We start from the raw sequence: 24,806 nt of genomic DNA on the forward strand, positions 1-24,806 counted from the left end.
TCTCAGTAAATTAGCTGAGTGTAATGGTGCATTCCTGTATTTCAACTTACAAGGGAAATAGGTATACACAGGAGATCTTGGTCTGAAGTTGGCCAGAGGCAAAAATTAGAGACCCTGTCTGAAAAATAACTAAACCAAAATTGGGCTGGGAGAGGGGCTCAAGTAAGTGGTAGGGTATCTGCCTAGCAAGTGTGAAGCCCTTCAAAAAACCAGAAAGTTAAAAAAGCAGGAAATAGTATAGCCAACTTGGTAAGAACAAAAGTAGAAAGCACCAAAGATTAACCTATGGAATATAATTTTTTTTCCTGTTTGCTAAAATTTTGTTTTCTAATGTTTTTAAAGTTACAAAAAATTAATTACATCATAAATAATCTTAAGAGATTTGATGCATTATTTTACATCAGTTATTTTTTATGTGTACCAGTCCTGGGGCTTGAACTCGGGCCTGGGCACTTTACCTGAGCCTTTTTGCTCAAGGCTAGTGCTCTACCATGTGAGCTACAGTGCCACCTTCTATTTTTTGTGGTTAATTGGACATAAGAGTCTCATAACCAGCTGGGTGCTAGTGGCTCACACCTGTAAGCTACTCTGGAGGCTAAGATCTGAGGATCATAGGTTAAAGCCAACCCCACCATGAGACTGTCTCCAATTAACCACCAGAAAACAAAGTGGTTCTATGGCTCAAAGTGGTAGAGCACTAACTTTGAGAGAAAAAGTCAGGCCCTGAGTTCAAGCCTCACCACCAGCCCCCCCCCCCCCCCAAATAAGTTTCAAATGCCCATCCTGGGATCTAAGCCTCTTAAGTAGGATTACAGTGAGCCGCCTGTACCTGCCTTAATAATGCAGTTTATTTAATAAGAATAATAGCAAATTCTTTATTTGAAGTGGATGCTTCTGAAGTTTGTAGTTGCTGGCATAGTTTGTTCTCCAATATGTAGCTCCTAAACCAGAGACATTTCACCTGCTTTGAAAAAATAGGAACCATAATTCCATCAGTGACTTTAGTGTTAACTTTATTTTCTCTTAACTAGGACATCCATATTTTTTTGACTGGCAAATATTTTTTATCAAGGCAGGACTCTGTTCTCATATTATTTTTGTTAATGTATTGATGAGTTTTAGGTTTAGGCTCTGAACTGTGAGGTTCTGAACTCTTCTTTATGGTCTTGTTTTCTCACTCTAGTTTATTCATTTTTATTCTAGTTTAATCTCCTATTTATATTTGCTGGTTGAAAATTTTCACTAAGTGTGCATTTTAATAAAAAGTAATCCCTTTATATAGTTCTGAGAATTTTGATTGTGTAATATTTAAAACTAATTTTTTTTAAGTTTAAACTCTGGAACTCCTTTGCTCCAGTGACAACTGAAAGGATCATTACTGACAGAAAAGAAGGCAGCTTTCGAGATTTAGAAAGAAGAATCCTGTGTTCTTTTCCCTGTCATTCATTCATGATTATGTTCATTTGAGAAATTTTTAGTTTTTTCTGTCAGTTGTGGTACTTGAACTTGGGGCATGAATGCTGTCCCTGAGCCTCTACTCAAGGGTGCTCTACCACTTGAGCCATAGTGCCACTTCTGGTTTTTGAGTGTAGATAAGAGTCTCACAGGCACTTTTCTGCCTAGACTGGCTTCGAATCAAGATCTTCCTGAGTAGCTAAGATTAAAGGCATTAGCCACGAGCGCCCAGCTCTTTTGTTTTTTAATACAAATAATCACAGTCTTTCATACTAGTAGTAGTGTTGGATATTCTAATGACTGTCATAAGTATTTTTAATACAAATAATCACATTGTCTTTCATACTAGTAGTGTTGGATATTCTAATGATTATCATAAGTATTTTAGTAACCTATACTTTAAAGAAAGCTAGTATTATAGAGCCCTAAATATTCATAACTCTCATTCTACTTCAGTAATATTATAAAGATGCTGTAAAATACAATGACTTATGTGGAATGGTAGTGCATGACCGCAGTTGTAGCGGTTGGGAGGCAGAGGATAGCAAGATGGGCTATGTAGTGATTTCAAGGACAGTGTAAGCTACAGAACAGCACTGTCTCAACCAATGGCTTGAGATTTTGCTCAATGGTAGAACTCTTGCCTAGTTCACTGTGGGTTCAATCACCAGCAAAACACACACAGACACACACACACCAATGAAGATTTTACAAAGATGTTTTCTCTAGATAAACTCTCTAGTGGCAGTGATTATATTTTATCAGTGTGTCTGTTATTTAACCCATACCATTCTCCACAGGTTGCTTAAAATATGGTTAGGAATGAGGGAATAAATTAACAAAAACTTTTCCTTCCTGGTCTCTTTAACCTCCTAATCTCAAACAAAATCCTTAAATTACTGCTCCTTACTTTCATACTGATTCCCTCATTCTCACAATTTTCAACTCTACTAACACTTCGTTCATAGGTAGTTACTTTGTTACTGTTATTTTCCCTACATGCTCCTTTCCATAATCTATTGATAAAATCTTCGCTTCAGTACCCTTTATCATTTGTGTCACTTATCCTGCTTGTATCCAAACAGCAAAATGCCACTAGAGGAAACTTACATCTATTCACACTTTTAAGACTGACTCTCAGATGGAGATGATGCCTTCCTATATTCCTGTCATAAATTTGCTTCACCTTATAAATATGAATTCACCTTATAAATATAAAAGAAAAACCACTGAGTCCTTCTTTATCTTGGGGTTCATTTTGTCTAACACCAACTTATCTGACCTTTTCCACTTGTCTCAGACATATACTAGCTATTGCAAATAAGGGAAACCATGGGAGCTATGTTTCTTTGGGCCTGGCTTACTTAATATAATTTTTCCCAAGTCTTTCCATTTCCTAACAAATTGTGGGGGGTTGTTTTGCACTTGGACATAGCACCTTCATTTTTATTTTGAGAGTTCAGCCCTGATAACTAATATTTTGTGTGCCATACCTGTTTGACTTTTTGCCTAGGCTGATCTTTAACTAAAATTCTCCTGGTTTTCTGCCTTCTGAGTAGTTAGGATTGCAGGCATGTGCTACCATCCTGCCTGGCTAGTTATATAGCAATTAATACCACTGATGAAGTCCAAATATGCATCACTAATCCTGTTTCATTCATGGACTTCTAGACTCAAGCAAAGGCCTTCTTGAAATCTTCAGTTATTGGTCAGAAATATTGCAAACTTGAGTGACCCTTTAGTGGCAGCAATGTTGTTTACATGCCTCTTCTGATCTCAGTTCATCAGTAAACTTGTTTCTGAAGCTGGATGCTAATGGCTCATGCCTGTAAGCCTAGCTACTCAGGAGGCTGAGTTCTGAAGATTGCTGTTCAATGCCAGCCCAGGCAGGAAAGATGGTGAGACTCTTATCTACAATAAATTGCTCATAAATATCAGAAGTGGCACTGCCCCTCAAGTGGTAGAACACTAGCTTTGAGCTGAAGAGCTCAGAGACAACAACCAAGCCCAGAGTTCAAGCCCCAAGACCAGAAAAAAAAAAAAATCTTTGTTTCTGAGGCTTTGTTACCCACAATCTATGATAGTCTCCTGAAGAATTCTCTTACACTTTCCTTGGTAAGCTTAAAAGGGTTTTTTTTTTTTGTTTTTTGTTTTTTTTTGCCAGGCTACAGGCCACTGTAGCCTAACTACTCAGGAGGCTGCAATCTGAGGATGGCATTCAAAGCCAGCCCGGGCAGAACCGCTGAGGCTTTTTTTTTTGGTCAGTCGTGGGGCCTGAACTCTGGGCCTGGGTGCTGTCCCTCAGCTCTTCAGCTCAAGACTAGTGCTCTACCACTTGAGCCACAGCATCACTTCTGGCTTTTTCTGCTTATGTGGTACTGAGGAATTGAACCCAGGGCCTCATACATGCAAGACAAGCACTCTACCACAGAGCCACCTTCCCAGACCCATCTCTGAGACTCTTATCTCCAATTAACCACCAGAAAACCAGGAGAAAAAAAAACCAGGATTTTTCTTATCTTTAGGAGAAAGAAGACTTTAGAAGTTTAAGGGGGGAAAATTCCAGATTTTTCTACTAAAAAATTAGGATACCTGACTGGCCCTGTATTCATTCATGGCTATTACAGACTTTACCTAGAGGCTGACTTCCTTTAAATGAAGTATGTATTCTTCAATTAGTCTCCTCTACTCTCCAGGGCTTCTTGAAGCCAGCAATATGTACAAAGTAAAAGGTAAAAAATTTACATGATCGGAAGAGAAACCAGGGCATACTTAGGAGGATTACTTGCCTTTTGCTTATGCATATATGCATATGCACTATATGTGCACATGCAAAAGACAGGTTATCTTATATATATTTGTGTATATCATAAAACATATTACTTTTATTATTGCTGGTAAAAGTACAAATTGATGAAAGGTAGTTTGATGGATGACACATAGCTTGATGGGCTGGTTGGTCTGAAGTTGCTGGAAACCCAGTATGCAGTTACTGGAGTTTGATGGATGACACATAGCTTGATGAGCTGGTTGATCTGAGGTCGCTGGAGACCCAGTATGCAGTTGCTGGAGACTGGCTGGCTCAACATTGTAGGAGGCTCACAATGATGTAGCTAGAGATCCTAAATATAGTCAGGAATCCCAAGTATGGGGTGGCAGGAGGGCACTGAAGGACAGCGGCACCACGGGTGGCATACATACAACTTGTTTGGCTGGTCGGTCTGATGTTGCAAGAAAGCTGTTGTCTTGTTCAGGATAGCCAGTTTAAGTCTCAAACTATTCTGAGTGGCAAGATGATGTAGCAGATGTGTCCAGTGTTACAAGTATGCTATCCAGTGGTCCGAGGTCTATCGTTGGAGGAGATCCATTCTGGAGTCACAGGCAATTCGGTCTGGGATCAAAGAAGACATGGTCTAGGCATCAGAAGAGTATTGTTCTGGCATAGGATGAGTCCCCATGGGCTCAAAGGGAATGATTTGGGCCTTACTGTTTAGTCAAGATGGGTTGTTGGCTTGGGAGGAAAGTTGACATGGTTAAGGCAATACCTGTACAGACTCTCCAGGGGAGCAGTGGTGACACAGTGCCAGTGAAGCTGTTAGGCTTGACTGCTTGGAGTACAAGAGCCAAGGTGCCTGGCATGCAAGTATGGTCTGGTTCAACTGAGTCCTTAGATTGGTTGGGGTTGTCTTGCCCATAGGAAGTAAAAAGGACTCCCTGGGAGTTTCATGTTGAATTGCCCCAGGAGGAGACTGATGGTTCCCTCAGGTCTGAGTAGGGTTGGCTTGCCCAGAGGAGGAGATGATTTTCCCTGAAAGAAAGGTCATAGGGGCTGGCTTGCCTGTGAAAGGAGAGGGAGGATGGAGGAAAACTGGCTCCAAGGATTATGACTTCCAAGTGTGGTGGGCCCTGGAATGCCTTCCAGATGTCACTCAAGGAAGACAAGTGAGACAAGGAGAGGGACTCTAAACATCCACAGACCTGAGATGCCCATGCACTGTTGATGTTTACTGTAGAAGTAAGGTTTGCTGGATGTTGCCACCAAAAGAAAGAATGTATACAATGCCATATTTTGAGATATTCAGCAATTCCATATGAAAGAGATGCTTGGTAGCTACTGAGAAGCCTTCAAAAAGGCCATTTACAGCCTCTGTATTTTGGGGGAACTTGAATTAAAGGGACTTGAATCTCAAGTCACTTGACTGGCCAAGAGTCAACTCAACCAGGAACCTTTGCACTAAATGAGCTCCTAGTTCAGGTGGGAGAGACAGTGTCTCACAGGGGGACAGAGGCAACTTGTGCCATCTAGTTGGCTGGAAAGGTTGTAGGTGTAAAAATAGCACAGGTATGCAGATATATGCATGTCTAGTCTAAGAAAGGGGGGATGTGGTACAACCTGCATAGTGGCTGTTTGCCAGCATTCCATTTTTACCTCTTCTGCTTATCTATTAATAACATGTGACTAGGTAAACTAGTTGACTCTTGTACTCTGAAATCAGGAGGATCGTGGCTATCTAGGGCAAAAAGTTTCTGAAACATTATCTCAGCCTGTCTTACTGTGAGACGATCTCTTTGGTAACAACATCATAGGTAGACTGGCCTAGGTTCCAAGCCCTTTTTTATGACTTTGGGCAAAGCCCTTATCCTTTGGAGCTACAGTTTTTCCCTGCAAGTGGGTCTGACATACCGGACTCACAGCTGTCCTAAGTTAAAAGAGCAACCAAAGGTGGGCACTGTCCCTAGCATCTGTCCCTAGAAGCTGTGGCTCTTTGTGCTGACCCTGGAGTTTGATACCTAGTGTGATTGGGTGGGTGATCTGCCTCAGTGGAGAGTGAGGATGAAGACTACTGCAGCATGGGAGGAAAAAGTAAACAGGGGCCCTGAAAGTAAAAAAAAGTAAAAAGCAGCCCCCCTGGCTGCTTTTCTCAGCTCTGCCCAGCACTGCAACCCAGGCACACTGGGACTGCACTCTCAACCTGGGCAACCTCCCTGGGCCAAGTGTGCCAGTCCTCATCTTCATGCTGACAAGAGAGACATTACATGCCTGAAGCCTACCTTCCGGAAGACTAATTTCCCTCCTCACAATCATGCCAGGATGAACACATAAGGGTTGGGGCAAGTGCTCCACAGTGGGGCATCTGACATTATCTCAAGCTGGGGCAAAAAAGCTAAGCTCAGCAAGCCTTTCAGTTCAGCTCACCTCTACCTCCAAATGCTAATCAGGTCTAGAATTTCATGTGGAATGTCTGCAGCTGTGTGTACACCTACCTGCTAAAATAGATGTGGTCCCAGGTTCAGGCATGCTGAGTCCTCAGTTATAAAAACAATACCTCATTTCTTCCTCCTGGTATTTGTACATATGGCCCATGGTGTCATCATCCTTGGAGCTGACATCCTCTCAATCAACCCTAAAATGCAGGGTGAAAGGAACTGTCTTGGTGAGTTTGAAATGAGTATCTAGAATGTTACTCCTGGCTATAATCATCCTCTTATATGAGAGGTCTCTAAAACTGATTCTTCCCATCTGGAATTCTGTTCCCTGGCATCCACAACTCTCCCTTCCTTCCCCCTCCCACCTCCCTCAGCAAGCCATTTTTGCAAAATCTACCTCTCATTCAGCACAAGTATTGCTAGCCTAACACCTACCTCTGAGTAATGACAACTCTGAGGAGCAATTTTCTTTCCAACTTTAGGGCATTTGGCTTTGGTCCCCAGGCAACAGCAACACAATCTGCGGAGGCAGGATAAAATCCTCCTTGGGATACTTTGATGACTTCTCTTTTTAGAATCTTTGGTCTGTTCATGATTTATGTTACACTTCTCAATGGCAGTTTCATTGCTGCCTTGTGTGGGAAGGGTGTTTTGCTTTATGGAATCTTCAATAGGAACAATGTCCCCTGAGTCATGGTTGGTGATTGGTGCAACTTGGGGCTGACCACTTTCATCATTTTCAGGTAGTGAGGACCGGTAGGATGAGTAGTATTTGGTGCTGTGACCAGCAATCATGGTAGCAAATTTGGGACATGATTGTCTCAAGGAGGTATTTTTTTTCTTGGAGTCTTCAATGGGGTTGATGATTTCTGTGTTGTGCTTGATAGTTGGTGCAACTTGGGGCTGACCACTGAGGTTGTCCTCCAGTACTGATGAGTGGGTTGGTAAATAAGTTTGAGTGCTTTGACAAGTATCTCTGGTAGTGAATTGAGAATTTGATGGTGCCAGGGAGTTTTTCACCACCGAAACTTGGACAGATTTGTTGATTTTTCTTAGATTGTTGGTGACCTCTGCTGAAACCGGGTAGCACCAACGAGTTAAGTTAACTAACACCACCTGAGAGTATGGGGATAGGCTGTGCTTTGTTTCATTGTTGGCAGTGGAAGCTCTTCCAACAAGCCCCTGGGAGTTGGCACTTGTGCCTGTGAAGCAGGCAGCTTTGGAATTCCAATCTACTAGAGTGTCTGGAGAACTCTGGGCAAGGAACAAGTCCCTAATGTATATTTGCCTCCTGCTTCCACTCATGCAGACTGGCACAAGGTCAGTACCAGGCTTGGCCAATGGGCTCCCAGGGGATGAGCTCATTGGCTGCCCATAGTGCCTGCCACTTGCATTTGTGCAGACTGGCATAGAGCCAGCACCAGGTGGGTCTGATGGGTTCCAAGCAGATGAGCTCATCAGCCGCCTATAGCGAGGGCGAGTTGGAGGTGCTGTTGAGGCCTTGCTCATGCTCTCCTCTGATGAGCTGGCCTCATCCTTAGACACATAATTTTGCAAGGGCGGGGTGATACTGTGCCCACAAGGCTCCCTGTCTCTCTGTATTACTGATGAAATGATGGGGAGCTTGCAAGTTGTATCTCCTTGGTCTTGTGCTTTGGTCTGTATGGTATTGACAGCATCTTCAGGTGACATTTCTTCTAATAAGAGGTATGCTGCCATTGTGCTGTCGTACTGGTCATACAGTAGACTCTCCCTTATGTCACGTAGGCTGAACCCCATTGCACACATAACTTTCGTAACACGAGCATAAGAAGCCTTGCGCTTATTTCTTATGAAACCCGGTGGTGAGTTCTTTAGCCATATGTGCCTCTTGAGGTGTGTTATTAGAGGTCTTTCTAGAGGATCAATTTTTAATATGTCACATATAAGAGAATATAATTCTGGTGAGATGTAAGCTGGCATGACTTTCTTTAACTGAAGAAACTGTCCTTCCAGCTCTGCAAAATTCTCTGATGGAAACGGAACTGCACCTGTGACCATGAAAAACAGAATTATACCAAGACTCCAAATGTCTACTCCTGGGCCGTGGTAAGGTTGGCATCGTATAATTTCTGGGGCCATAAATGGCAATGTACCACAATATAATTCGAGTTGTTTCTCATCTGAAAAAAAGGCACTGAGGCCGAAATCACTCAGTTTAATGTTATAGTCATTATCAATTAGTATATTTTCTGGTTTGAGATCACGATGTACAACGTGATTTTTGTGACAAAATTCTACGGCATCTACAAGCTGGTGGAATATTCTGCAGGCCTCCTCTTCCTTCAGACATTTGTACTCCATAACATATTCAAGGAGGTCACCTTTGGTAGCATACTCAAGCACCAAACAAGTTGTCATAGGGCTTTCAACAACATGGTATAGTTTGACAATATGTGGATGATTCAGGTTTCTTAATATTAGGGCTTCAGAACAAGGGTGGTCAGAGTTTTCTACTTTATTTATAATCTTGATTGCCACTATCTTTTTACTTATTTTATGCTTGGCCAACTTGACTTCAGCGAAAGTCCCTTGGCCTAATGTTCTTAGGAGATCATAATGCTTGTTGAGCTCCTCTCTAATAGTTGTAATTTCTTCCTCACCTTCGGCAGGATTCATGGTCATCACCAACTAACAATGTCAGATAGATAAAAGTTGAAAGTTGTTATAATCCAAGGATGTTTATCCCTAAACATTGCCTTAAATAAATCCTTGCATGGTCTACTTTAAGGTCTTATAAAAATAAGAAGAAAGAAAACCCAAAAAGAGAAGAAACCAATAAAATCACAGATGAAATAAATGAAATAAAAACTAAGAGAACAATACAAAGGACAAAAGAAACAGAGTCCTAACATGTATCCAAGCTAACGAGAAGAAAAAAAGATGTAAGATAAAGAGAGGAAAGGATGATACCACTGAAATCAAAAGAATCATTAGGGAAGTTTTGTTTTATTTTTTAGTTGATGTGGGGCTTGAACTCAGGGCCTGGGTGCTATACTTGAGCCTCTTTGTGCTTAAGGATAGCGAACTACCTGAGCTACTTCTGGTTTTGAGTGGTCAATTGAAAATAAAAGTGTCATGGGGACTTCTTCCTGGGCTGGCTTCTAATTGCAATCCTCAGATCTCAGCTTCCTGAGTAGCTAGGATTACAGGTGTGAGCCAGCATCAGGAAAGATTTTCGAGGATTTATATATACTACAGCAAATTAGGAAATCCAGAAGTGACTGAATTTTGAGACACATTGGACTTACCAAATTGAAAACAGATTAATAATGAGCAGAGCAAGTAAATCATGGAAACTCTCAGCAAGAAAAGCCCAGCACTAGATGGTCTTGATGCTGAATTCTCTCAGACCTTTGGAAAAGGACTAACACACATACTCTTGCACACTGCCACATAAAATTAAAAGGGAAGGATATTTCCAAACTCAATTCTCTTAAGCTCGGATCTCCTTGAAATCAAAATCAGGTAAAAACATGACAATACTAAAGGAAAATTATGAACCCATTCCCGGAACAAAAAGAAAACCCTCAATAAAAGAGATAAATGAAAGAAATACAAAGGAAGAAGGGAGAGATCATTCACTAAGTATATGGTTTTATACTTAAAACATCCTATATTTATTTGCCAGGCACCTATAGCTCATGCCTGTAATCGCAGCTACTCAGGAAGCTGAGATCGTAAGATCCTCTTATTTCCAATTGACAACCAGAAAACCAGAAGTGCTGCTATGGCTGAAGCAGTAGAGCTGAGGAGCTGACACACAGTGCTCAGGCCCAGAGTTCAAGCCCCATGACAAGAAAAAAAAAAAAAAAAGATCCTATACTTAAAAAGAAAAATGCGCTTCCAGAAAACTTAGATCTGTTAGACCAGCAATGCACAAGTCAGTACCTTTCTAAACACCAACAGATTTACTGAAAGCCACAACCATACCATCTGAAATAGATAGCCACAGAAAAAAATACCCTTAGGGAAATTTACCTAAGGTGGAGAAAGGCAAATGTTCTGAAAACTGTAAAGCAAGGATGGAAAAACTACTTGTGTTCAGAGATCAAATATTCAATATTATTAATATGGCCTCACCCCACAAGTGATAAAACTCTGCAACGTCCATTAAGACTTCAATGTTACTCATTACAGAAATAGATCCTTTAATCCAAAAAGTAACATGGAAGTATAGAAAAATCCTGAATCCTTAAGCATTCTTGAGCAAAATGATCAATATTACAAATATCAATGAAAACAGACTTGAATTTTTACCCCAGAGTCACACAGAAACAGACACCCAAACCAAGGGGATCAAGGAAAGATCCAGAAACAAGCCCCTACAACTATAGCCATATGATTCTTAACAAATATTCCCCCCAAAATCCACTATGAAATACATAGCCCCCTTCAAGAAATGATGCTTGACCAATATCCTATAACAAGATACAGGAAGCTATCAAAAGTCTTCCAACAAAAAAAAGCCCAGGACCAGATGGATTCACAGCAAAATTCTGTAAGACCTTTAAACAAGAACTAATACCCATACTCCTCAAGCTCTTCAGAGAAATAGAGGAGGGAGCTATCCCAAACTCATTCTACGAAGCCAATATCACACTCATCCTCAAACCAGGCAAAGACCCAACCAAAAAGGAGAATTACAGGCCAATTTCCTTGATGAACACAGATGCAAAGATCCTTAACAAGATTCTAGCTAACAGAATCCAGAAACACATAAAAAAAAAATTATACACTATGACCAGGTAGGCTTCATCCCAGAGACATAGGGATGGTTTAACATACGTAAGTCAATAAAAGTAATCCAACACATCAACAGAGCCAAAGTCAAGAATCACATGATTATCGCCACAGATGCAGAAAAGGCCTTTGATAAAATTCAACATTCATGCATGCTAAAAACTCTGGAGAAAACAGGAATAGAAGGAACATTTCTAAAAACAATAAAAGCCATTTATGACACACCAATAGCCGATATTATACTTAATGGGGAAAAGCTACAACCAATTCTCCTAAAATCAGGAACAAGGCAAGGATGCCCACTGTCTCCACTCCTCTTCAATATAGTCCTAGAACCCTTAGCCAGGGCAATAAGGCAAGAAAAAGACATTAAAGGGATCCGCATAGGGAAAGAAGAAGTTAAACTATCCCTTTTTGCAGACGACATGATACTATGCCTCCACGATCCCAAAAACTCCATCCCCAAACTCTTAGAAATCATAAATCACTTCGGCAAAATAGCAGGATACAAAATAAACCCACAAAAATCAGTTGACTTCCTGTACACTGACAATGTACAAGAAGAGAAGGATATAAAGGGAGCAACCCCATTCACAATAACCTCCCAAAAATTAAAATATTTAGGAATTAACCTAAAAGAACTATTTAATGAAAACTATAAAAAGTTAAAGAAATTGCAGAAGACACTAGGAAATGGAAAGACCTCCCATGCTCTTGGATAGGCCAACTTAATATACTAAAGATGGTAATACTTCCAAAAATAATACACAAATTCAATGCAATTCCTATTAAAATCCTAATGACGTACATCACTGAAATACAGAAAACAGTCCAAAAATTCATATGGAATAACAAAAGACCTAAAATAGCCAAAACAATTGTAGGGGATAAAGACAATATGGGAGGGCGATCCATGCTGAACTTCAAACTCTACTACAGAGCTATAATAACAAAGACAGCATGGTACTGGCACAAAAACAGACCTGAAGACCAATGGAACAGAATAGAAGATCCAGAAATAAATCCACAGGCCTACAGCCAGCTGATATTCGACAAAGGAGCCAAAGACATACAATGGAAGAAACACAGTCTCTTCAACCGCTGGTGCTCGAAAACTGGGCCGCTACATGCAGAAAACTAAAAGTGGACCCCAGCCTATCACCATGCACCAACATCAACTCAAAATGGATTAAAGACCTTAACATTAAACCTGAATCTCTGAAACTACTGCAGGACAGAGTAGGAGAGACACTTGAACTAATAGGCACAGGAAGGAACTTCCTGAACAGAGTCCCAGGGTCACAACAAATTGGAGAGAGACTCGACAAATGGGACTACCTTAAAATAAAAAGCTTCTGCACAGATAAAGCTATCACAACCAAGCTAGAAAGATAACCAACTAATTGGGAAAAAATATTTACCAGCAATATATCAGACAAGGGGTTAACATCCTGTATATACAGGGAACTCAAGAAACTAATCTCTCCCAAACCTAACAAACCAATTACTAAATGGGCAAGGGAACTAAAGAGGGACTTCTCAAATGAAGAAATAAAAATGGCAATGAAACACATGAGGAAATGTTCATCATCCCTGGTGGTGAAGGAAATGCAAATAAAGACAACCCTGTGATACCAACTTACCCCAGTCAGTATGGCCCACATCCACAAATCGGCTGGAGGGGATGTGGAGAAAGAGGAACCCTAGTACACTGCTGGTGGGAATGTACACTTATACAACCACTTTGGAAAGCAGTCTGGAGGGTCCACAAAAAGCTAAAGATTGACCTCCCTTACGACCCAGTCATACCACTTCTAGGCATCTACCCTGAACAACAGGAACCAATATATAAGGACACGTGCACCTCCATGTTTATTGCAGCACTGTTCACAATAGCTAGGATATGGAAACAACCCAGATGTCCCACCACAGATGAATGGATCCAAAAATTGTGGTATCTATGCACAATGGAATATTATGCAGCCATTAGAAATGACAAAATAATGGCATTTGCAGGGAAATTGATGGAGCTAGAAGGAATCATGTTGAGCGAGGTAAGCCAAGAACGAAGAGACAAACGGTACATGGTCTCCCTGATAAGTGGATGCTAAATCCAAAATGTTAGGTGATAGGACAAAATTAACAGGACTTAAGAAACAAAGAACTCCTACTCATCTGGTTGAACCACTACTAAATATCCCCATCCTGCTGATCACATATACGGTGTATAACATGTGAACACCGTTATATGTTATAGACTGTGATAGACAATTTGCTCCAGGAAAGTTAGAATGAACTTGTGACTTTAAATGAGCATCATTATTCTACAATACTGTGAAATTCGGGAAATTATGTAATCACTTAATCACAATAAAAAAAAAAAAAAACCTTGGGGAAGGGAGGGAGGGATGGGATGGTAGGGGGAAAACAATGGCGGGGGTAACAATGTTCAAGAGGAAGTGTACTCATTACCTCACTCATGTAATTGTAACCCTCTGTATAGTATCTTTACAATTAAAAAAAAAAAGTTAGGATTACAGGCATGAGTCACCTGCACCTGGGTTAAAAGAGTTTTTTTAAATGATCCAAACATATGTCTGCCGATTGTTTTGTTAAAGTTAATAAACCTATTTAATGAAAAGCTGAAAAAAAAGGGAAAGAAACAAATCATAGCTTAATTAACCACTTTATCTGTCCACACTGATTTTTTTTAATCTACTTCTAAATACAAATAAGAATCTCTGGAAGCTTTAGGATTCACTAGGTTGTAAACTATTATATTTGCTTATTTACAGTTAAAATGTATTGGGTACAATACCATCAAGGATCTGACAAACTAAGAAACGTTGGACTCTAGCCAGGCCCTGGTGGTTCATGACTGTAATCCACGCTACTCAGGAGGCTGAGATCTGAGGATCACAGTAAAAAGCCAGCCCATGCAAGAAAAGCCATGAAACGCAATCTCCAATAAACCACTAGAAAACCAGAAGTGGCACTAGCCTTGAGCTAAAGAGCGAAGGAAGGAAGGAAGGAAGGAAAAAAAGAAAAAGGAAGGAAAAGAGAACAAAAAAAGAAAAAAGCTAGACTCTTGGATCTTAACACTCAGTATTTTCTGGGACCAGGGAGAATGGAGGGTTCCTATAAAGTATAAGCACACGAGTAATACGGGTAAAATGCACTTCAATATAGCTGGATAACACACCAGCCTTCATTGTTAGAAAATATTCTGAAGAATATTATTTCTTTTTTCTTTTGCCAGTCCTAGGGACTAAACTCAGGGATTGGGTAGTTGCTGAACTTCCTTTTCCACAAGGCTAGCAATGTCTTTTTCTGTATTTATGGAACACAAGAACACAAGGCTTCATGCATGAGAAGCAAATACTCTACAATTAAACCACATTCCCAGACCTTTTCTCTTTTTTTGAAATATGGGTGCCAGAAGCTAACCCGTGAAATGCTAGCTAACCAGTGGGTTAAGCACTGAGGATCCAGGACACACGTAACTCTAATAACTCAAAATGCAAGACGTGCAGCTGTACCTCAACTTTTGGAGACTAGCCTTCGTTGCGAATACAACGAAGTTCAAAGCCCCACATTGGTTAAAAAAAAGTTAAAATTTTTTATGGTTATTATAAAGGTGAGGTACACAGGGATTAGAGGACTACAGAGGACGTTTCTCTTTATTTTTTAAATTTTCATTATTATCAAAAAGGTGACACACAAAGGTAATAGTTACATAAGAGTATGTTTCTATTTAGAAAATCTCACCTCTCCCCCTCACCCTCCCCCAATTATTCCTTCCTGTCCCCACCCACTAGTTGCATACATCGTTTGGAACAAAGTGTCTACCTAATACCACTGCAACATTTAAAACAAAATTTCTTAAATCTTCATTCACTGCTGAAATGTTGATCTACAAGAATATATTCAAGACTAACTGGTAGAGTGCTTGCCTAGCATGTATGAAGCCCTGAGTTCCATTCCTCACTACCACATAAACAAACAAACAAAAAAAAAAAAAAATAGCCACCAACCAGGAGACATGAAGTACTCAAGTGACTGAATGCTAGCTTTCAGCAAAGGAAATCCTGAGACAATGCCCAAGCACTGAGGTCAATCTCCAGGATTGGGGGGAAAAAAAATACACCTTCAGACTGATGTAGGTATATATGCATGTAGAGATAACACTACCAGGTATTTAACCTGGCACCAGTGGCTGAAGCCTGTTTTCATAGCTATTCAAGAGGCTGAGATCTGCTGTCACCGAACAAAGCCAGCCCCGGCAACGAAGTCCCTAGGACTCATCTCCAATAAACCACTAGAAAACCGGAAGTGGCCCTGTGGCTCAGCGGTACAGGGCTCCAATTGAGCTCAACAGTGAAGAGACAGAGCACAAAGCCAAGGGTTTAAGCAGCATGACTGACCAAAAAAAAATCAACAAAGGAACACTAGATATGTGAATATACATATATGTATGCACATGTATATACTTTATATGGATAAAGTTAAAACATGAACCCAAGTAAGGAGCCATTAGGAGAAAAGGGCAACGGAGAAGGAAAAGAAAAAAAAAAGAATAATTTTCAATCACAATGACAGTATATATGAACACAGCATAAATAACCACAAAGAAAGCTGTTGGTCAATAGAGAAATGAATGCACCGGAAAACAGAAATACACTATTGGGGGTGTGGATACTAGCACAGTGGGGTTGGGATAAAAACGATGGAGGAGGTTGAATATGCTTGAAATGTATTATTTCCAAGTAGAAAAAAATGAATAATAAAATGTGTTGAAAATGTTTTTGGATGTAGTGCATGCAGTCAGGTAAGTGTCAAGAGACTGTGGACATTTGGAATAACTGTAACCATATAAAAGATAACAAGGAAATGCTCTATTGTTTAACTAATATGTTGTTAAAAATTTATTAAAAAGGCCCAAGGTTTCACTGCTTTGGTGTGAAGGAGTCACAGAATCTATCAGGAGTTCTATGTCTAATTCTTCAAAAATGGAATGATTAGGGAAAACCTGTGCAACTCTAAAACCCCAAAGTCAGGACTATGATAAGTTTCAAACCCATGCAAACTAAAAATGAACATACCCGCATTACATCACTTAATCAATCATTCAATACATTTGTGAACTACTATTACTCCCACAACTCTAAAGCCCCAAACCCAAACATCAAAACCATCACAGCAAGAAGCAGCCTTACTCTTACCTACAACATGTAGATTCCAAAACAACAACGTAAGATGTTTTCACTGTGTTCACATAAACTACTGTGCTCAGGAATTTTACCTGTATTGAAAGAAAAGAAAACCAAGTATAGTCAGTGTTTCAGTGCTCTGTTCTGGGAATGCAATCCCAGTGGGTCTTTGTGAGGTCACAGCAAGAAATGCACAATTTTGGTTTTCAATTGCCACAATAAGCTCACTCTGACTTTCTGTTCCCAATGGACTATTGTCAACATTCCAATAAAAAATAGTAAGTAGAAGCCACTTTATATTTCACTGGGTTGTGGGGTAGTACTATTTACCCATATAGAAAACAAGATGTATAGAGTAACCTCAAGGGTTAGGGGTCAGAAAAATTGTAATAATGCAGTCTTTGGGCTTTTACAGACTCATAGTAGGGCTGGAACAGTGGCTCAGAGGTAGAGTGCTTGTCTTGCATGCATGAGGCCCTGGATTCGATTCCTCAGCACCAAAACACAGAAAAAGCCAGAAGCTGTGCTATGGCTCAAGTGGTAGAGCACTAGCCTTGAGCTAAAGAGCTGAGGGACAGCTCCCCAGCCCAAAGTTCAGGCCTCGTGTGTGGTGTCTGGGGATCTGAAGAAGTGGAAAAGATGAAACTATGGCAGTCTATGAACCAGAGGCCGTTATTTGTAGACATCCCCTGTGTGAAGAGTCCTTCAAGATGAACTAAGACATTCGACACAAGTATTAGGTGAATTTCAGCACAAAGACCCCAGCTAAAAGGTGGCTAAGTGACAGTTCTGTACAGTCACATGCCTGGCCTTGATGGTGGAGGCCTTCATCAGAGGACTTGAGAGGCTAGGCATGAGAATCATGATTCTGACACCAATGTGAGGCACATATGAAGACCCCTCCATTCATCAATAAATTAAACCATACACAAATGAATTACCAATCACACCTCAAATCCCAAACACAAATTCTACACTTTCAAGGCAATAAGAAAGCTTACACAGTTGACTCATCAGTAGGTACAGGATAATCATGTATACGCTCTTGCAGAAAACTCTGGCAATGACCTGCCAGGATAGACAAAAACCAAATTCAACCGGGGCTTTAAGTACCAGGTGCTGTCAGCTGCATCACTGAGGTCTTTGTGAGGTCAGAGAACAAAAAGGCACAACTCATGGCTCTAAGTGACTACTCCGGTCTTGCTTTCTGTCCACACAGATTGTTCTTTTTTTTTTTTTGGTCAGTCCTGGGGCTTGAACTCTGGGCTTGGGCGCTGTCCCTCAGCTCTTCAGCTCAAGGCAAGCACTCTACCACTTGAGCTACAGCGCCACTTCCGGTTTTCTGGTGGTTTTTTGGAGATAGGAGTCTCACGGTCTCTCCTGCCCGGGCTGGCTTTGAACCGCGATCCTCAGATCTCAGCCTCCTGAGGAGCTAGGATTACAGGCGTGAGCCACCAGGGCCCGGCCACAGATTCTTCTTTATCAATAAGCTTTGGAAGCTTTATGTTTCACTAGGTTGTGTATAATGTTATTTACTTATTTAGAAATGAAAATGAAGGGGCTAGGAAGGTGGTCAATAGTAGAGCGCTTGCCTTGCATGCCTGAGGGCCCTGGGTTCGATTCTTCAGCACCACATGAGCAAAAAGAAAAAAGCCGGAAGGGGGGCTGTGGCTCAAGTAGTAGAGCGCTAGCCTTGAGCTGAAGAGCTGAGGGACAGCGCCCAGGCCCAGAGTACAGGCCGCTCGACTGGACCCTAAAAAAAAAAGAAAAAAGAAGAAATGAAAATGCATTCGGTACACCAAAGACCTTTATGCTTCAAGTCTGAAAACTACAACAAAAGCTGGACTCCTTTGTCTTTTAACACTCACAGTATTGTGTGGGGCCTGTTGGCTCATGCATATAATCCTGGCTACTCAAGACAGAGAAAGGAGATTGTTACCTACCTAGGCAGACACTCACAAGAAATTTATATCACAAATTAACCAGTAGTTGTTAAGATTGAATTTCTCCTTTCAAGAGGTTTTTTTTTCTTTAATTGAAGGTCACTAGAGGAGTCAAATATAAACATTGAGTCAAATATAACTATACAAGTAATAGGAGATAATAACATGCTCCTGAATATTCTCACATTTTTAAGTTTAGCTTTATAACCAACTCTCCTTCCTAAACAGCCTTTATCCAGTTAGGAAATAATTAGCTTCTTAGTTTTTAATTTTTTTATCATTATTATAAAGATGATCTACCGAGGGATTAGTTATGTAAGTCAGGTAAAGAATACATTTTTCTTTTAATATTTTTATATGTATATTTTTTATTGTAATGATTATCACAAACCTGATATACAGACGGGATACAGTCACATAAGTCAGGTAAAAAAATATGCGTTTCCTCTGAGACAATGTCACCCTCTTCCCTCACTCTCCCCCAGTTATTCCCTCCTGTCCCCACCCACTAGTTGCATACATCATTTGGAACATGGTGTCTAGGGAATACCACACTGCTGCATTAAAGACAAAAGAACGTCTATGTTCACTCACATGTGAAATGTTGATCTACCAGAATATACATTCAAAGGCATGTACATGTTTATGCATAAATAGTGATACTAGATATACATACATGTATGTGTATGTGTGTGTGTGTGTGTATATAATGTATATGGACAAACTACAACATGAATCCAACTAAGGAGCTATTGGGAGAAAAGGGCAATGGAGAAGGAATAGAAGAAATAAACACTAAGTTGAAAATTAAGTCTTATGAACACAGCATAAATAACCACAAAGAAAGCTGTTGGTCAATAGAGAAATGAACGCACCGGAAAACAGAAATACACTATTGGGGTGTGGATACTAGCACAGTGGGGTTGGGATAAAAACGATGGAGGAGGTTGAATATGCTTGAAATGTATTATTTCCAAGTAGAAAAAAATGAATAATAAAATGTGTTGAAAATGTTTTTGGATGTAGTGCATGCAGTCAGGTAAGTGTCAAGAAACTGTGGACATTTGGAATAACTGTAACCATATAAAAGATAACAAGGAAATGCTCTATTGTTTAACTAATATGTTGTTAAAAATTTATTAAAAAGGCCCAAGGTTTCACTGCTTTGGTGTGAAGGAGTCACAGAATCTATCAGGAGTTCTATGTCTAATTCTTCAAAAGTGGAATGATTAGGGAAAACCTGTGCAACTCTAAAACCCCAAAGTCAGGACTATGATAAGTTTCAAACCCATGCAAACTAAAAATGAACATACCCGCATTACATCACTTAATCAATCATTCAATACATTTGTGAACTACTATTACTCCCACAACTCTAAAGCCCCAAACCCAAACATCAAAACCATCACAGCAAGAAGCAGCCTTACTCTTACCTACAACATGTAGATTCCAAAACAACAACGTAAGATGTTTTCACTGTGTTCACATAAACTACTGTGCTCAGGAATTTTACCTGTATTGAAAGAAAAGAAAACCAAGTATAGTCAGTGTTTCAGTGCTCTGTTCTGGGAGTGCAATCCCAGTGGGTCTTTGTGAGGTCACAGCAAGAAATGCACAATTTTGGTTTTCAATTGCCACAATAAGCTCACTCTGACTTTCTGTTCCCAATGGACTATTGTCAACATTCCAATAAAAAATATGGGCTGGGAAGGTGGCTCAGAGGTAGAGTGCTTGCCTTGCATGCATGAGGCCCTGAGTTCGATTCCTTAGCACCACATAAGCAAAAAGAAAAAGCCGGAAGTGGCTCTGTGGCTCAAGTGGTAGAGTGCTAGCCTTGAGCTGAAGAGCTGAGGGACAGCGCTCAGGCACAGAGTTCAGGCCCAACAACCGGACCAAAAAAAATATTAAAAAAAATAATAATAAGTAGCAGCCATTTTGTAGTTCACTGGGTTGTGGATAGTACTATTTACCCATATAGAAAACAAGATTTATAGAGTAACCTCAAGGGTTAGGGGTCAGAAAAATTGTAATAACAATGCAGTCTTTGGGCTTTTACAGACTCATAGTAGGGCTGGAACAGTGGCTCAGAGGTAGAGTGCTTGTCTTGCATGCATGAGGCCCTGGATTCAATTCCTCAGCACCAAAACACAGAAAAAGCCAGAAGCCGTGCTATGGCTCAAGTGGTAGAGCGCTAGCCTTGAGCTAAAGAGCTGAGGGACAGCTCCCCAGCCCAAAGTTCAGGCCTCGTGTGTGGTGTCTGGGGATCTGAAGAAGTGGAAAAGATGAAACTATGGCAGTCTATGAACAAGAGGCCATTATTTGTAGACATCCCCTGTGTGAAGAGTCCTTCAAGATGAACTAAGACATTCGACACAAGTATTAGGTGAATTTCAGCACAAAGACCCCGGCTAAAAGGTGGCTAAGTGACAGTTCTGTACAGTCACATGCCTGGCCTTGATGGTGGAGGCCTTCATCAGAGGACTTGAGAGGCTAGGCATGAGAATCATGATTCTGACACCAATGTGAGGCACATATGAAGACCCCTCCATTCATCAATAAATTAAACCATACACAAATGAATTACCAATCACACCTCAAATCCCAAACAAATTCTACACTTTCAAGGCAATAAGAAAGCTTACACAGTTGACTCATCAGTAGGTACAGGATAATCATGTATACGCTCTTGCAGAAAAGTCTGCCAATGTCCTGCCAGGATAGACAAAAACCAAATTAAACTGAGGCTTTAAGTACCAGGTGCTGTCAGCTGCATCACTGGGGTCTTTGTGAGGTCAGAGAACAAAAAGGCTCTAAGTGACTACTCTGGTCTTGCTTTCTGTCCACACAGATTCTTCTTTATCAATAAGCTTTAGAAGCTTTATGTTTCACTAGGTTGTGTACAGTGTTATTTTCTTATTGAGAAATGAAAATGTATTCGGTACACCCTAAAAAGACTCATAGCAATATTGGGTTTTCATGACCCACATCTACAATCTGCATGCCAATTAGACTAGGGAATCCAGCTTCTGAACCAGCCCAAACAGAGAAATCTATCAGACCCTTAGCTCCAATTAATCACCAGCAGATGAAGTGGAGACCAGATCTCAGTGGTAGATTATTATTCATGAGTGTAAATGTGGGACAGCACAAATTCTTCAATTAAAGCATTAATAATAGCAGTACCAAAATAAAACACAAGGACAAACAGCATGTTCCCTCATGCTATCCAATGCCTTTTTCTTCAAATTTGGATTCACTATGTTATTTGACTCTGACATTTCACTCAATTTGTGATGTTGTAACAACATGCTTTGTTTCCTAAGATACCTATGGTGTAGCATATTGTTTATCGGGCTGTGAAGAAAAGAGATTTTTTTTAAAATCAAAATTGCTCCAGAGTATCCTCTCCTATCAGTAACTCCCATCAATATCTCTGAGCTGAAACTGTGGGCCAAGTAGGCAATGGGTTAATATATTCACAGTGTAAGGAAAACACTGTCAGAAAAGAATCACACAGACAGCAAGAGTGTGGGGCCCTCTAATAGAAGTGAGAACTAAAGTCGTATCCAATGGTGTCAGTCCCTTCACACTTTGAGAACCCAATGTTTTAGGGACTCCATTAGTGGTAAATGAAAGAAACTGATTTCTGCCAGTGTTAGATGTTGGTAAGTCGAGATCAAGGGGCCACAACATTCGGTGTGTTGGCATCTGATCTATTGTTACATAGGGGAAGTGGGGGCAGGGGAAAGGCTGAACTCAGTCCCTCAACTTGTTTTCTAAAGGCTTATAATCCATCCATACCTACAGAGTGTCGTGGGCAAATCTAGTCCCAAAGCCACAGTTCTTGGTGTGTGGGGACAAGGTGTGGGTGTGTGGTGTCTAGAGATCTGAAGAAATGCAACGGCTGAAACTGTGGCAGTCTATGAATAAGAGGCAGTTATTTGTAGACATCCCCTGCATGAAGAGATTCCTTCAAGATGAACTAAGAGGGACTGGGAAGGTGACTCAGTGGTAGAGTGCTTGTCTTGCATGCATGAGGCCCTCGGTTTGATTCCTCAGCACCACATAAGCTGGAAGTGGGGCGGAGGCTCAGGTGGTAGAGTAGTGGTCTACAGCTGAAGAGCTGGGGGACAGCACCCAGGCCCAGAGTTCAGGCCCCCACAACCACCAAAAAAAAAAAAAAAGATGAACTAAGACATTAGACACAATTCTTAGGTGAATTTCAGCACAAAGACCCCTAAGTGACAGTTCTATGCCCTCACATGACCTGGCCTTGATGGTGGAGGCCTTCATCAGAGGACTTGGGAGGCTAGGCTTGAGAATCATGATTCTGGGGGCTGGGAAGGTGGCTCAGTGGTAGAGCGCATGCCTTGCATGCCAGAGGCCCTGGGTTCGATTCCTCAGCACCACATAAGCAAAAAGAAAAAAGCTGGAAGTGGCGCTGTGGCTCAAGTGGTAGAGCGCTAGCCTTGAGCTGAAGAGCTGAGGGACAGCGTTCAGGCCCCACAACAGGACCCCCCCCCCAAAAAAAAAAAACAAGACTCATCCATTTGTTGCTTCCAAGAGACCTATGTCACAGCCAAAGATGAAAACAAACTTGAAGCAAAGGAATGAAAAAAGATCTTCCATGTAAACACACCCTGCAAGAAGGCAGGAGTAGCCATATTGATATCTGATAAAATTGACTTCTCATTAAAATCAGTTCAAAGAAATAAGAAAGGTCATTAAATATTAGTAATTTATCCATAAAGAGGAAATCACAATGGTCGGTATCTATGCACCAAACAAAGGAGTACCTAAATAGGTTTGTTGTACTCAGACTGGAGACCAAGATCAATGTAAGTGACAAAAGGGTCGTTTATTACCATCTTGAGCTTGGTCCTCTGAGCACTCGGTAACCGGTGACACTAAGAGGCCCCGAGCATAGAATCAGCACAGTTTTTATAGTATTGAACAAACAACTTTACCTCTTTAAAGAATTTTTACATGAGAAATTACATGATTGGTTGACATTTAAAACAAGCTAAGTTGGGCAAACATGCTTGGTTAACACTGTTATTGACGAGAACTGTGTGACTACTGGGTCATCCGTGTCCTACATAGCCACCCAGTGCCTGACTGATGCACCTGGAGGAAATTCCTGTGGCTTTTCCAAGGATTGTTTATGTCCCTAGTTGCCCGAGAATTGTTTCTCCTTGTGTTACTCCTGGGTCACGCTCATGGCCAATTCCATGACTCATACCTCACAAGATGGTTACTGGCTTAAAGATGGAATCACTCAGGCATCAGGCTCTTCACGTTAAACAAATACTTTTGGACTTACAGAACAAGACAGACCTAAACACAATAATGGGAAATATAGTGCTCTCACCAAAGGACAGGTCAACCAACAAAAGATAAGCAAAGAAACCTCTGAACTAACTGACATTATAACCCAAATGGACTTGACAGGCATCTACAAGAATCACGTGATCATCTCAATAGATGCAGGGAAAGACTTTGACAAAACACAACTTCCATTCATGTTAAAAGCTTTGGAGAGGGACCAAGATGGCAACGGGACAGTAGGGAAACACCACAGCTCTCCCCAACCAAAAAGAGATTTCGAGTAGCAACACTTAATCTCCCCAAGAGACCAACAACAACAAAAAGACGAACACCCAGAGAAAAACAGGAGGCAGAAAAAACCAAAAAAGAAAGAGAAAAAGAAGAATTTCAGAACAGAGAAGCACGAAGACCCCTCCCCCAACCTTTACTGGCCACACACGGCAGCCCGCCAAGCAGAAGTCAGCCACAGAAGAGGTCAGCCACGCCAGGCAGGGGCTACGGGAGTCCCAGAGACACAGGGAGATGTCTGCAGATGACCCGCACAGAAGCTGCCTGAGGTTCCCGTGTTGACCCACTGATCATGACAAACAGAGAAACCTCCAAGCCGGGAGCTTGCACAAAGATCCCACCCCCACCCCTCACTCTCCATCAGAGCAGAGAGTCTCCATCCGCCAAAGCCACTTGGCCCCACGGCGGGAACTACACGGGAGCTACACAGGATGCCTACAGAACACCAGAGCAGAAGACCTGCAAGGAACTGGTGCTGATCCTGAGAGCACAGAGACAAACCCCGGCGCTCAGAACCTGCATGGGGGCCCCCTCCCCACCCCTTGGCCAGAGGCACGAGGCCTATCCCACAGCACTACCCAAACAGCATCAA

The 24,806-nt window shown here is 41.2% G+C and overlaps 2 protein-coding genes and 1 long non-coding RNA gene across 12 annotated transcripts in view; 1 reads left to right on the top strand and 2 right to left on the bottom strand.

Annotated features, from left to right (window-relative positions):
- LOC138836863 (uncharacterized) overlaps positions 1-24,806 on the top strand; it is a 50,198-nt gene that overhangs the window by 3,365 nt on the left and 22,027 nt on the right. For 2 of the 8 annotated variants that reach the window (XR_011375099.1, XR_011375107.1), the window contains exons 3-4: positions 8,659-8,751; positions 9,434-9,523. This is a non-coding gene — a long non-coding RNA (uncharacterized lncRNA). Of the gene's footprint in view, positions 1-8,658; positions 8,757-9,314; positions 9,401-9,433; positions 9,524-14,240; positions 16,156-24,806 lie in introns of those variants that run through there. The other 6 variants (XR_011375101.1, XR_011375102.1, XR_011375105.1 and 3 more) reach the window with 5 other exon arrangements.
- Positions 767-20,355, bottom strand: LOC138836860 (sperm motility kinase X-like). 3 transcript variants are annotated; one of them, XM_070035467.1, is made up of 7 exons: positions 20,032-20,355; positions 18,248-18,700; positions 17,657-17,723; positions 16,668-16,747; positions 7,099-9,333; positions 6,721-6,860; positions 767-4,846 (listed from the first exon to the last, which is right to left on the bottom strand). In XM_070035467.1, the coding sequence occupies exons 5-6, from the start codon at positions 9,325-9,327 to the stop codon at positions 6,855-6,857; spliced, it is 2,235 nt and encodes a 744-aa protein (XP_069891568.1). In that variant the 5' UTR covers positions 9,328-9,333; positions 16,668-16,747; positions 17,657-17,723; positions 18,248-18,700; positions 20,032-20,355; the 3' UTR covers positions 767-4,846; positions 6,721-6,854. The 3 variants fall into 3 exon arrangements, with proteins under 3 accessions (XP_069891568.1, XP_069891569.1, XP_069891570.1); XM_070035468.1 differs by lacking the exons at positions 18,248-18,700; positions 20,032-20,355 and having other exon boundaries at positions 17,657-17,940; XM_070035469.1 differs by lacking the exons at positions 16,668-16,747; positions 17,657-17,723; positions 18,248-18,700; positions 20,032-20,355 and having other exon boundaries at positions 7,099-9,406.
- The window catches only part of LOC138836862 (cytosolic carboxypeptidase 1-like), a 47,780-nt gene continuing 43,732 nt past the window's right edge, over positions 20,759-24,806 (bottom strand). Inside the window, exon 4 of the mRNA XM_070035470.1 lies at positions 20,759-21,307. Within this exon, the coding sequence (XP_069891571.1) occupies positions 21,237-21,307 (71 nt within the window). The 3' untranslated portion in view covers positions 20,759-21,236. The remainder of the gene's footprint in view (positions 21,308-24,806) is intronic.

The sequence above is a fragment of the Dipodomys merriami genome, unplaced genomic scaffold (assembly GCF_024711535.1).
Source record: "Dipodomys merriami isolate MVZ:Mamm:240054 unplaced genomic scaffold, mDipMer1.0.p SCAF_26, whole genome shotgun sequence".
NCBI lineage: Eukaryota > Metazoa > Chordata > Mammalia > Rodentia > Heteromyidae > Dipodomys > Dipodomys merriami.

What these genes read in the sequence shown, in the direction of transcription:
- LOC138836860 (XM_070035467.1), bottom strand. Translation starts at nt 9,327, where the DNA reads ATGACCATGAATCCTGCCGAAGGTGAGGAAGAAATTACAACTATTAGA.